The sequence below is a fragment of the Camelus dromedarius genome, chromosome 14, assembly GCF_036321535.1.
Source record: "Camelus dromedarius isolate mCamDro1 chromosome 14, mCamDro1.pat, whole genome shotgun sequence".
NCBI classification, from domain to species: domain Eukaryota; kingdom Metazoa; phylum Chordata; class Mammalia; order Artiodactyla; family Camelidae; genus Camelus; species Camelus dromedarius.
The window spans coordinates 6,627,721-6,642,658 of NC_087449.1; the positions used below are offsets into that span (position 1 = coordinate 6,627,721).

Sequence of the window (14,938 nt, forward strand, 5' to 3'; positions counted from 1 at the left end):
GTTTAACCACACTCTCCTAATTGATGAGATGATCTATAAAACTAAAGAGGAAAAAAAGCTATAGAACGTCAAAGCATTGATTTGACTGTAGTAGTCTCACCTCTGCGACTAACAGGAGCTGCTGAGGCCGGGATGGAGAGAGTGCAGAGGAAGGAGGAGCGCGGTTCAGACGTAGGGGGAAGGAATCTTGAAGGAGAACTTCACAACTGAAAACCGCTATCTAGTAAATGAAAAGTCAGATTTTTGAAATCCTACACCACTTCTGTAACTCTTAGAATAAATTATTTTCCATAATACAGAGAGCAATGTTGTCATGGGAAATGTTTATTTAAAAGCTCCTCTCAGCATTTCTGCAGGTGCAAACTTATTAGTTATGTTTATGATGTCTGAAGAACCATGGGAAATTGGTGCTTTTATGTAAAGTCCAATTCTTGATCATCGACAGATGGGTTATATATGGATAGGTTTCTCTGTAATAAATACTGCTTTTAGGTCCCTACATATATCAAGTTTCCCAGTTAGTAAATTCATTCATGCTAATTTTATTAAGTTCTCAGTTAATTAAATCTTTTCGTAATACTGTCCAAGAGAAGTTGGCTGCCTGTCCAGCCCATCTTAAGTAGAATCATACCAAGGACTCTGTCTCTGTAAGCCAGGGTCTGAGCTTATCCTGCTTTGCAGCTACAGAAATTTTACCAGCTTTCCAGTAGCAAAGTTACAGTAACTAGCTCACAAATATTAATTTGTAAGTGCAGATATTCCTTTATAGAGACCAGTGAAAAGTCTTGCTAGGTTAATATTTAGCAAAAAACTATTATATACCAGGTACTGGTGTTCAGTTTATATCCGCGTTATTTAATTCTGGTAAAAACTCCTGTGAGAGATCCTGTTATCCCCATTTTACTGGTAGGGAAACTAAATCTCTGGAAAGTAATTTGCTGAAGGCCATATATGGCTAGTACGTAGAAGAACCAGAATTTGAATCCACATCTAACTGACTGAATTGTATGTTAGAGGTTGCTTGCTAATTGCATAATTAGAAAGTAAAATGAATATTAAGTGGCCTAAGTGCTTAGTTCTTGCTCAATAATCAATAAATATTTGATGGTTAAATAAAATAATTGAAGTAGGAAATCTGGATTAATTATCTTCCATTTCAAAGATGTATTTAGGTACCAACCATTAAAACCATAGCACCTCATCTTTTGGACACATTTAGATAAAAATAGATAATTTTTGGTTCTTTGGATCTACTCTTTCTAGAGTTCATGTTTACCTCTACATTTTTTAAGCAAATAATTATTTCAGAGAGTCAGATCATGGCCAAATTTGTTAGATTAAAGCTTTCTTGACTTTTTTTTTCAGTGATAAGCCAATCTAGAAGATATATATTGATTAGGTTAAAAATCAAGTCTCTTGAACTTTGAGATTTGGGTACCATATTTTAAAATTATCACTTAAAGTAGATCTTCATGTTTAAAAGTGATCTTACTAGATTTACTTTTTAGAGTCTCAAGTAATTTCCCTCATTCTAAGCCAACTTAATATTAAACATATCTGTCCAAGCCATCTGCATGGCATTATAATTGTCTAAATTAATAGTACTTTATGTACCTTGGCAAGAGGTGGACAAAGAAAAAGCCTGTTAGATATCTACATTTATATATTCCAAGTCGAACTAGAAAGACTGAAATTTGTAGCCATTGGGAGTGGCGGTTGAAGAAAAATAACTAAGACAGGTACTTTGTGTTCATTAAGAAATGATGGGCTTCATCCTTAGTTTGGGCGTTGACCAGTTTGGGCTTATTCAAGGTTACCTTCATAATCAAATAATAGCTTACACTCTCCAAATTGTTTTTCACATTTAATTCTCACAGAGGACCTATGAAGTAGGCATTCATATTTTACTGATGAAGAAACCAGAAGTTGAGCTCGTCACAAACGGTGCCCTCTGATTCTTTCCCAGTATTGGTGCTGCATGTTACTCAAACATCTGCTCCTTCAACATCTGTAAAGAAATTTACCTAAAATTTTGCCCATGACTCTATGTATTCTTTTTTTATATAAAGTAATTGCGTTTGTTATGCAATGACACACATATAAAATGGCATCACTGAAGGTATCACCATATAAAAATTACAATGCTGATTTTTCAGTTTGTTAGAAATTATGCACATGTAATTTTCCTGATAGGAAACTATAATAATATGCAGAATTGTGTCAAATCTATGATTTCTGCTAATATCATAAGAGTCTGTAGTAAAACCTGTAATTATGTGAACAGGAACTATTTTACCGCTCTACACGACAGTTTCTAGAATTTCTCTGAATTATGCTGGCAAGGAGACTGACTGTTTTGTTTGTTTTTCCCTCAACAGGGAAGCACTGGCCCCCTTGGCAGAGAAGGCATAACAGGCCCAACAGGTAGAACTGTAAGTCTGTCACAGTAGAGGCCTTTTTTTTTCCTTTTCATATTTTTAAAAAATTTAATACAATTCTAGAATACACCACAAAGGACCACCCTGGGTATTTGAGAAGGAAAGGGCAAACGTAAGTGTACATTTTCATCTGAAGGTTATTCCTGAGAATTTAGAGACCATGTATATGTGAGGAAGGTGTATATAGTGAGGTAGGCACTTAAAACTGGAGTCGAGAAAGGAAAATATAACTGGGCAGGAGAGGAGGGGTTGAGCATCATAAGCATAGGAGTGATCACTAAAGCTATTTAAAAAAAATCCGTCTTCTGAAGGAGAGAGCGTAGCAAAAGATGTGCAGATAGCCAAGACTGAGTCTTTGGAAGTGCCCACTATAAGGAAAGAAATAGTGGTGGGAATACCAAGAAAATCAGAAAAGCACAAGGTTAAGATAGATCAGTTTGAAGAAAGGAGTAGCTAAAAGTGATCTTTAAGACAATAAGTTGCACTAGAAAATAGAGTACAGCTTGCAGTAAAGAAGAAAATAGACAAAAATATTGAATAATAGCTTTTCTCAAATTCTTACAGCAAACATTTCGAGTAGGGAGGATTATTTACATTTATGACATAAGGAAACAGATGAACTTTATAAAGGTTGCCTAGTTATTCAAGATGATACAGGTAGTGAATTACATAGCTGACACTTCTTACTTCAAGACCAGTGCTCTTTCCATTCCATTCAAGCTATGTCTGGAGAGGAAACTGAGACAGTTAGTATATGCCATATGCCAATGCCTTAAGAAATCTTGCTATGCAGTAACAGAGAGAAATAAGACAATGGTTGGGGAGGTGCTCATGGGAGAGTTTTACAGTGCCAACAGTAGTGTAAGCATACAGGAGGAAGAGCCCAGCAGGGGCAAGGTGAGTCTTGGAAAGCAAAGATTCATTCTCTGCAGGGAATTAATACTTTGGATCTTTGAAAATGTTATATATATGAGACACAGAGTTTTAAAATGTAAAATGGAATGCTTCAAATAATAAGTATAACTATTTATTTTTTGATAAATTTAGAGAAGAATTCACCACCAAAGTTACTGGCTTTTTAAGTTAAAAAAAAATGAAATATATAACTCAATATTTCTCTAGATTTGCAGCATTTACCATTCAGGGCGATGTAGTCTAAGTGGGAGATTGCAAGTGGGAGAATTCTCATACTTCAGTGGGTGGTTCTGCAGCAAGCTAAGGAACACATAGTGTTCTGATTATGGAATGATTGTTCTCCTCTGTCAAAAATGTGAAATATTAATTGGTCAAGGAAAATGTGATTAAAAATGGCTCAACTAAAATATCATACTGTGTTTTGTTTATAGATAGTTCTTAAAGGCCCTTAGAATATTCAGCATGCACATCAAATTTTTTCCTTTTTTTTTTTTTTCATTCTAAGGAGAACTTCTAATGAAAGTTTTCTATGAAAAAATAAGTGAGAATGGCTGAAATATTGTGTAAAAATAATCGTGGGGGTTGGAGGACTTGCTTTTCCAAATAAGAAAACATTATTTCAAAGTCTTTGTAAATGAAACTATGTGGTAGAAAAAAGAAATAAACAAATAGATCAATGTAACAGGCTAGAACCCAAAATTAGATCCCAGACTAATTAGGAATTTAATTATAACAAAAATGGTATATCAGGATGATTTGGGCTGCAAGGAATAGGAACCATGAATCAAACTGGCTCTAACGATCAAGAAGCGTATCATACTATCTCAGAGTTAGGTAGGACTTCAGATTTGGTTAATTTGGTGACTCAATCATGTTATCCAAGACCATTTCCATACCTCTACTCTGCTATCTTGAATGTTATCTTTGTAATTAGACTTAGGGCAAGATGACTACAGTTTCTTAAGAATTACATCTAGACATAGTTATTTGAAGTGAAAAAGTGATCTGTAGCTTGGTCTTGATAAAAATAGAGCTTTTTCTAGACGTCTCCCATTAAATTTTTTCTCATGTCTATTGATCAGCCACACACCCTACACCAGCGATAGGGAAGGGAGATGGAATTCCTTCTAGTTCTACTACTGCTGTGAGAAACTGGAACTCTTTTTCACCTAGTTTAAAAAAAAAAAAAATCCCAGACGAACTTTTAAAAACTTTAAGAAGAAGAAGGAAAAGAAGAAAATTTAAAAAGAAACAATTAAAAATCTTAGAAAAATTTTCTAGAAAACTAAACTATAGCTTAAGGGCTAGAGAGACCTTTTACATAAGTTGGGAAATCTGAAAACTATAAAAGAATAGAAAATATATTTGAACACTTAAAAAAATTTTAATTTTGTGTGGATAAAGTTTTAATAAATGAAATTAATATAAGTAGGAAAAAGTAATTGCAAAGCATACAACATATAATGGGTTAATATGCAAAAAGCTTTACAAATTTGTTCGAAAAAAATATAAAACTCAGTAGAAAACTGAAGGATAAATCCCAAAGGTCAGTAATTATTTGAAAAGGTGCTCTCCTAACTTTTAGTCAGAGAAATGCCAATTAAGGTAATAAGATACTATATCTAACCTCTCAGGAAGGGACATAGGGAGAATGGTACTCTTGTTTATCACTAGTAGAAATGTGAATTACAACCTTTATAGAAAGATATTTGTTAAAATATATGTACATATACCCTATGACCAAGCAGTTCCACTTTCAGGAATGTGTCCCATAGAAATAAAAGCACTCAATACAAACTTTACAAATATTTCATAGCACTGTTTGTAGTGACAAAAAAGTATGAAGTCACGTGAACGCTCATCTGCAGAGGGATGGTTGAGTAAATTGTGATCTTGCTATTTTGTGAAATGTAACTATTAGAAAGAATTAGTTGTATCTGGTTTGGCTGACTTGCCGTTGCTCCATGATGTATAGTTAAGTGTGAAAAATATAATGCATAGAAGAGTATAATATGACATCAGTATTATAAAATATGACCGATCACCCCATACACATGTAAATAAGTCAATATGTCAATATTTGATTAGAAAAAAAGTATGAAGAGATATGTACCAAGTTGTTAATACTGGCTTGGAAGTGGGAGAGGGTGTAAAAATAAGTTCTGTAAAGTTATCTTAAAAATCAGTTTTTTAAAGTTAATATCCTAGTTTAAAATGAGTTAAGGACAAGATGGGAAACACAAAAGAAGTAATATATATGGTGAATACATAATGAGATGGCATTTTTAGACTGCAAGATTAATGAGAAATGATAGTACATGGCATATATCAGAAAAAACATACATTCCCATATATTGCAGGTGTGAATGCAATTTCAAACAAACTTTCTGGAGGATAATTTTTATCAAAAAGTTTAAAGAGTACAAGGATACTTATCAGTATTGTTTATCATGACAAAAATTAGAAAAAATCTAATAGGAAATTCATTTAAAATGTCATCATAGTTTATCAAATACTAGTAAGCATTATAGTTATGTGGGAAATGTGGATTGATATAGAAGAATATTTGGATTATATTTTGAAGGTGAAAACTCAGGTTACAGAAAAGATGAATAGTATTACCTCGTTTTTAATTAAAAAAACACATAAATAATTTCCACAAGGACGAACATGAAAATATTAACAGGAGTAACAGTAGGTCCAGCAAAGCAGACTTCACATTCTCTTCAAGTGCACATGGAGCAGCCACTGAAATAGATCGTATTTTAGGTTATAAAGCAAATTTCACTAAACTTAAAAAAGCTACAGGTCATTTAAGATATATTCTAAGTCCATAATGGAATTAAATTAAAAATCAATAAATTAGAAAGACAATAGGAAAATCTGCAAACACTTGAAAATTAAACTTTACACTTCTAAATAATTTATGAAGTAAAGAGAGAGTCTCAAGAGAAGTTAGAAAATGTTATAAACTGGAGTTCCCTCTGGGTGAACTCTAATTCAAAAAGATATATGTACCCCAGTGTTCATAGCAGCACTATATACAATAGCCAAGACGTGGAAACAACCTAAATGTCCACTGAAGGATGACTGGATAAAGAAGTGGTGGTATATTTATACAATGGAATACTACTCAGCCATAGAAAAGAATAAAACAATGCCATTTGCAGCAACATAGATGGACCTGGAGATCATCATTCTAAGTGAAGTAAGCCAGAAAGAGAAAGAGAAATAACATGATATCACTCATGTGAGGGATCTAAAAAAAAGTAAAAAGACACTAATGAACTTCAAAACAGAAACAGACTCGTAGACATAGTAAACAAACTTATGGTTATCAGGGGGAAAGGCGGTGGGAAGGAATAAACTGGGAGTTCGATATTTGCAAATATTAACTACTACATACAAAATAGATAAACAACAGGTTTCTTCTGTATAGCACAGGGAACGATATTCAATATGTAGTAACCTATAATGAAAAATGTGAAAACCAATATATGTATGTATGTATATATATATATATATATATATATATATATATATATATATATGACTGAAACATTATGGTGTATACCAGAAGTTGACACATTGTAACTATACTTCATTTAAAAATAATAATAATAATAATAGAAAATATTATGAACTGAAAGAAAATGTAAACAATATGCCAAAATCTGGGATGTAGCTCAGAAGGAGGAACAGAAAAAGAAGATAAAAGAGGAGGAAACCACCCTAGAAACAAGGTTTTTCAAAGGCTGAGGGAAACAAACATTAGAATTGAAACTGTTAATTTCCTTTCTGAATTATTTTGCATTTGAGTGTCAGATCAGCTGTTTTGACTTAAATGAATAAGTTGTGTATCCCTGTCTCACTTTAAGATGGAACTAGCAATAGCAAAACAGACATGATGAATCAATAAATTACATTTGTTTTTGTTTTGCTTTGTATAACTTAGGAAAAGAAAACTAGAATTTATATAAATTTAACTAAACAAGTCTTGCTAGGTAGAAAGACAACATAAATTATCATGTTTCTCTGTACAGCCTTGACTACATTTGATAAATAACTATCAACAACACTACTAACATTTTTTCTTTCTTTCAGGGACCCAGAGGCGAAAAAGGCTTCAGAGGTGAAACTGTAAGTTTAACTAAATTTGTGGTTATAGTATCGCTTGTAAATACTAGGTTATAAGCTCCATGAAAGGAAGGACCTTTTTTGATTTTTTTCATTATTATACCTCTGATATTTGTGGTAGGAAAACAAAAGTACAGTTTTCAGAAAGTACAGCTAACCTATATGGTATATTGCAGTGAAAGCTGGTAAACCCTAAACATATTTAAGAACCTGGCAGTCACATTCTTTGCAGATCACCGTGTGAAATGGAATATCTGCCTTGTCAGGCATCGGGAGAGGAGATGTGAGCCTTCTTCACAAACCAGAACAAGAGCACTGTTAAGTCACTTCAGATACACGTCACTGTGTCCAGTCAGCACCCAAGAGGGCTGCAAAGCAGAAGCAAATCATTAGGTCTTTATTTCAGCCAACTGGAAACAGTGGGTGAGACAAAAGGTACACAGCATTTTCAGGACTAAATGGCTTCTACTGGCACTATTTCCTACTTTTCTAGGATGTCAAGTCTTCCACGTTAAAGAAGGTATTTTGTAAAGGGGCCGTTTTCCCCGCAGAACTTATTAAAGCAGCAGCCATAAACAGAGGGCAGGCGTGGCATGAAATGAGGGGTATGAGGCCGAGTACAGAAGGCACATAGGAATAAACTTGCAGATAGCAGTGAAGTCTTGATGAAAAGGTAATGAGATTATGCAGTGACAGCTGAGATTGTTGCTGTTCGCCATAGAGTATGCCTGGGGCTCAGAACAGTTAAATTGTAGTTATTTTAGTTTGCTGAAGAAGGGAATTTATGTGATGTCAGATAGCCTAAGAATCCTCAAAGGGCATTAAAATAGATGTGTTTAATTTGCAGGAATATGTCCCTTATATTTGCTCAGCCGACTTACTCTAACAGGAAGCAAGAATGTATGTACAGAGTGAAGCTACATATCCCCCAAGAGGAGTAGAAAAAGGAAAGAAAAAATGGGCTTGGAATTGGCCCATTTTCCATCCCTGTCTCCAACTGCCTCCCTGACCTATCGTCTCCAAGTACTGTGGCCAGAACATAAGCTCCCTCAGGATTAGGAAGCCTTGAGTACCTATGACTATGATTGTCACTAATGTCTCACGTGAAAAAAATTCAGTGGCTCTGATGGATTACAAATTCAGTGGACAATGCCTGTAATCTTAGGTTGCACTGATAGAAATATGGCATCCAGAATAGAGCAGATAGTGGCACCAGTCAGGCCATTCCCAAAGGGGAACATGGGCAAAATTAAAGCACATTCAACGGAGAAAAGCTTTCTCAGATCAGTGATGTATGTGTCTAGGAGCGTGATCATTCCTGCTCCTTGTTCTTTCGCTCTCTTCACTTCCTGGGTTTTGCACCTGCTTTTTCATGCCCATATTCTTTATCTCTGTGGTTCCTATTCATTTGAGGTTGCAGTCTAATGATAATTTGCTCAAGGGAGACTTGCTGAATTGCCACCCTTAGACATAACACCTAGTAACCAGGACAACATCTGGCAACTGTTCCTCAGCCTTTACTTAAATGTCCTCTTAGGCTCTCTCAGACCAGCCTCTATAAAACAGCAATGTCTCCATTTGCCTGAGATTCCCTGTCTTTCCATAACCTGTTGCTTTACAGCCTGACATACTGCATATCCATTTGTGGGGTTTTGTTTGTTTTTTTTTTTTTTGGCTTATTATACCTCCCCTCACTAGAATGTAGGCTCCATGACACAGACATGTTATCTGTTATTTGTCTTAATGCTGTGTCCCTAACACCTAAGACGGTGTTTGTCTTACAGTTAGTGTTGAATAAATATTTAATAATTTACTGGTAAATGAATTAGAGAAGGCTTGAGGTGTTGGGACATGATGGTTGTCTTCAAATATCTGAAAGAGAGAGAGAATATGATAATAAGAGTAACTTCATTTATTTATTGAATTGAGTTTTCAATATCTGTGCTTAGTTCTCTGAAAGATAGTCAGTTCCATGAGGGCATGAGGAACATTTGATACCATCTGATTTCCAGTGCATTATAGTACCCAGCACATAATTATCACAGAATAGGTACTGATTGACTAAATGGTTGGGATATGAAGCAAATTTTAACTCAATGTAATAATGAACTGTCTAATATAATAATGGACTGCTTTAAAACAAGCTAGTTTTGTGAGATGGGGAGGGTGTCACTGAAGTGCAATGTCTCTCTCTTTGACTTACTGGACTGGTATCCCTGCACTGAGTAGGGAATTAGGATACACGCCTTTAAAGTCCCTTCTAGCTCTAAGAGTCTATGATTCTACGTAAAAGAAAGTGAATAGGGCTCCCCTGTAAAAGAGTGAACAAAGGCACAGAGAAGAAAGAAGAGTTCTTTAAAGTAGAGGTTAGTTCCTGTCAGGTTAAATTTCTGTTCTGAGTCCATCCACTGCCTTAATTCTCCATCACTGGCACCCTTGTCCCGATGGCCGTGGTGTCCCCTCTGGACTCCTGACTTACTTTTGTTCCTTCCACTCTCCCCCCACAGTGCATTCTCTACATGGTAACTAGGGTAATTTCGTTAAAGCGTGAATCAGATTATATCACTCCCCTCTTTAAAACTTTCTATGACTCCTTCTTGCACTTAGAATAAAGTCTAAATTCCTCTTCTTGGTTTACAATGCCCTCCACAAGCTACCCCGTTTGCCTCTCCAAACTCAAGGTAAACCACGGTCTCTTGCCAACTACACTGACCTCCTTTTCTGTTCTTTGGAACGTGCCTTCCTTTACCTAGAACATTTTTTTCAACTGCTCTCTAAATAACTGGTTCTTATCTCATTATTCAGGTCTCCGCTCAGATACCATCTTAGAGAAGCCTTCCGTGACCACTCGGTCTTGTTATTCCTGGTCATTCTCCTTCACAATATCCTGTTTTGTTTTCTTCATAGCAGTTAGCACTATTTGAAATTATTTGTTTTCTGTCTCCTCTGCTAGAATATAAACTTCATGAGAGCAGGGAACTTTGATACACCGGTTATCAGTGTCCAGAATAAAACCTGCTACGTAGTAGGTAGTATTTGAGAAATGAATTGATAAGTTAACTACTTCCAGTTCTAGCTGCTAGAGTGGCATTTCTTGAATTAACATAATTATTAGTCTTTTGCTGTATGGGTTACCATAGTTCTCTTCATACACAAGGTACAAACTCCCAGTACCAAGGTGGGGGCACAAGGGCATTTAGTGTAGGCAATAAAATTAGCTACTGAAAAGTAAAGTTAACTGGCAAATTAGGATTATGGGTTCATTCTGTTTTTATTGTTGAATAATTGGTACTAAATGTCTCTTTATCCCCTCTTTTCCTTTGACTCCATTATGATTTAAAGAGCTTTATAAAAGTAATTTTTTAATTCCTAGAGACTATCTTTAATTAACTTAATTCATAAAATCTTCAATAAACCTTTTTGTGCTTTCATCCTATGGAAAAGCTTAATAACATTTCTTACAGTCTCCTTTGGACTTTCTCAGTATATGTTACAGGTTTGTTTTCTTAAGGGAATGGTTTAAATAATTGAATGGCTAAAGAATCCTAGTTAGCTACTGTGTTTCAGAATCTAATATCCTCAGGGGGTCAGCTTCAAATAATACCAGTACATGAGGCATTTTTTGGAATGAATTTTATTAGCCAAGATCTATTGTATAGGGACAAGTGTGACACTCCATTCCTTGTACAAAGATCAGAATCACAACAATCTATTAAATTGGCTTTATAAATTTTATTTTAAAATTTTTATGAAGCTGATATAAGAATTTATAAAGCTATGCTGTTTTACCAAGTTTTATACCAAGACCAAATCATGATTCAGTGCCTTAAAAAGGAGGGGGGATTACAGCTCACTGTACAGCTCACTTTAGCATGAATTTGGATTTCTTGGTAGGAAGCTTCGGATCTTCTACAGTTTAACATTGTAAACTGTAATATTGATCCCGAATAAGTCCTCACCACCGCTGAGAGAGCTGTTTTGTTTCACCACATATGAAAGAACTCCTTCCCTTTCTATTCTTTATTTGTTCCATGTCTGCCTGCCTGTGGACTACTTTAAAAATAAGTTCCTGGGTTCATAACTCTGAGTCAGAGTATTGTGACATCCTGAGAAAACTGCCTGGTAGATAGCATGTAGGAATCTCCCCATTGCCCCCTACTTCAAAACTATCATGTTAATAGCAAATTAATCTCGAAAGATTACAAAAATCTCCCGGTTTTCATGAGCCCCTCAAACACTTTTAGAATATGATTAATACTTTAAGTAATGCAAAGAGGATTGCCAGAAATATTGGGATATAATTAGTAAAAAAAAAAAAAAATTTAACTCCTAGTAGAACTGATATCCTAGTGTCAATCATCTGAAAAAAAATTTAACCAAATGTCACAATTTGAAACATATAACTTAAAGCTATAGAAGTAGAAAAAGTGGAGAGTAAATAATCCCAGCATTAATTTTTAGATAGCTGCTTCATTTTATAGCATATTAATTAAAGAAAATCAGTAAAATGGTGAAGAACCCCATTGACGCTTTCTCAGATGTGACCTAAATTGCTTCACAATTCTTGATTGGCAAAATTATCTTATTTGTCTCTAATTTGACAGTGAGGAAGGTGGTTTGAGCACAGCAAGGAAAAACTAAGTTATGGGAAAATACGTCCTCTATATTAACAAGTAAAGAATTTAAGGCGTACATTCATGATTCTTTTTAAAATTCATAGTGTAATTCATTGAAATGAAAAAATTACCAAACTCTTAATTCAAGTACACATTCTTTTTACACTCAAACCTCAAACTTAAATTTCCCAATGTGTATGCATGTGTGACCTTCTTTCTCCCATTAGGAAGAAAATTGATTAAAGGCTTGGAAATCACAATTCTAAAGTGAATCTTGGAGATTATCTTCCCCAAACCTATTATATTACAGTCAAGATATTTGTGATCTAAATGTGCAACTCACTCAAAGATATACAGCTGATTAGGTACTGAGATAAGACCAGGGCCCAGATCCCCCAAATCCCATGCTATTGTACTTTTATATAAATCACAGTACCTCTCCGAGAACAAAGGTGAGGAGCGACGTGGGTGAGGAAGATGGTAGTACCCACCCCGCACCTACATTTAATAGCCCAGCCACCCACATGACGGATTCCATACGAAAAAGTTCCTGATTTGTAGTTATCCCCTATGCCTTGTAATTTAGTCATTCCGTCTTAATTACATTACTGTCTAACAATAAATCTTATTTTATACTACCAGCCTCCCAGTTACACCCTCTAAACCAGGGGCTCTCAGCCAGGAGCCATCATGCCCCGCTCCCAGGAGATAGTTAGCATGTCTGGAGGCATTTTCGGTTGTCAGAATTGGAGAAAAGGGAGCAGTGCTAGTGGCATCTAGTGGGTAGAGACCAGGGATGCTGCTACACATCCCACCATGCAGGCTTGTCAGTTCATAAACAAGGGAAGGGAAGCTCTCTGTACCTAAGTCAGCCTAAAGTAAAGGTCATCAAACTAAATCAAGATTATATCTACATAAAGGCAAAGGCTAACAAAGTCAGGTTTCAGGACATACACTTATCAGTATTCTTCGAGTCTAATGAAAAAATGCATTACTTTTGAAGGATCATTATGTAAATTTTGGAATTGAACAGAGAGAGAGTCTATATTCAAAGGTGATGCTTTCACTATAGCCAAATCCACATAACAATTCGCATTAATTTGGTTCCCCTGTAGGAAGTTAACATAGACAATCATAGTTTTATTATAAACTGTTTATATTCTAATGTCCTTTAGATACTTGTTTATATAGGATCCAGAGAGAATGAATCACTTTTCCTTAATGGTGGGTTAGGTAGAAGAATAAAAAAGGAATATTTTGTTTTATTTGGCCTTATTCTACAATTTGGCAGTTGTTTCATTGGGGTCATCCTGCCCTGGCTTGTTTTGTTTTAAGTGTTTAATTTGATCCTTTTGTGATGATCTGACTTGTTCTGGGTAACAAACTGAAATGAACTCAGTAAAAATAGAATCCTTTTTCTTTCTATGACAGAATCCTTTTTCAGAGTGAGAGATAAGATATTTTGTACTGAACCATCAGTGAGATTTTGCGACTGTCAGAAGTTTGCTAAGTAGGGTGAAATGTCAACTGTTTGTTTTTACAATATTGATCCAGAATGGAGAAACTTAAAACAGCCAACTTCACTCTGAGCCTCTGTGTATTTAAAAGGCTATCTCCAGCATACAGTTTCTCTAACTTACCATGCAGCTTCTGAGATAAAAGTTTTATGCATTTTCTGCTTTAAATTGTAATCATAAATCATACAAACCAAGAAATGTCCAGCAGGCATGGTATCGGAGTACTCTGTCCTTTTTAAGTTACTGTGTGTTGTTTGTTCTTGTTGTCACAGTATATTTAGAATCAGCAGCTTAGGCAATAAAACATACTTAATACAAGTCAAACATAGTATCAACATTATTCAAAACTCAGTTGAAGATAAATTTTGCTTTGCCATCTTTTAACCATAACCTGAATTTGACTCAATGTAGTCTTAACATTCAGTTGACCATGAAGTAAGTTAAATTTTGAGCATTCTTTGCATAGTGATTACTGTTGTTTCATTTTGGAAAATGTCAGCATAAGTTTTTGAATTTTACTATACACATTTTAACTATTCTCCTTTCTAAACTAATACTAGTAATTTTAACATTATTAATTTGTTCATTCATTGACAATCTTTGAACCCCTACTGTGTATTAGGCACTATTCCTGTTCCAGAAAATAGAAAGGTGACTAAGACACTTTTAAAGGTCCCCAGGGACTTTCCAATGTGTTATGTACTACAGAATGCAAAAGTGGTTAGTTGAGCAGGAGGAATGTGGCATGAGGGGTAGGCAAGGTGGGTATGGAGTTTTAAAGAAGTATTGGAAGAGGAATGGGAATTAAGGAGACAGAAAAGGTAAGGAGGACCATTCCTGGTCAAGGAAATAGCACATGCAAGAGAATGTATTATGAAAGAACTTGGAAGACTCGGATCTACAGTTGGTCAGTTCTAGGTGGGGTGAAGGATGGGTAAGTGGAGGCAAGGCCCAGGCCTTGAAGAAGAGGCAGGGGTGCATACCGACTAAGAGCATATACTTCTGTATTCAACTGACTTGGATTTTAATCCTAGCTCTGCCCCATATTTGCTGGTTACTTAACCATTTCATTTTCTTAATTGCAAAGTAGAAATATAGCACACAACTTGGCATACAATGAGTTCTTAATAAATGAGCACACAATTTGACATATAGTGAGTTCTCAGTAAATGGTAGCTATCACTGTTAAGAAGTTTATACTTGGGGGTTGGGTTGTAGCTCAGTGATAGAGTGCATGCTTAGCATGCATGAGGTCCAGGGCTTAATCCTCAGTACCTCCATTAACAAAAGAAATTTGTAATAAAAAGATAAACAT

General features: G+C 35.2%; 1 protein-coding gene across 4 annotated transcripts in view; it reads left to right on the forward strand.

The window, feature by feature from the left end:
* Window positions 1–14,938, forward strand: part of COL24A1 (collagen type XXIV alpha 1 chain) — a 313,443-nt gene that overhangs the window by 273,641 nt on the left and 24,864 nt on the right. For all 4 annotated transcript variants that reach the window (XM_031465514.2, XM_064493377.1, XM_064493376.1 and 1 more), the window contains 2 exons: window positions 2,379–2,432; window positions 7,458–7,493. In XM_031465514.2, coding sequence (XP_031321374.2) covers window positions 2,379–2,432; window positions 7,458–7,493 — 90 coding nt within the window. The remainder of the gene's footprint in view (window positions 1–2,378; window positions 2,433–7,457; window positions 7,494–14,938) is intronic.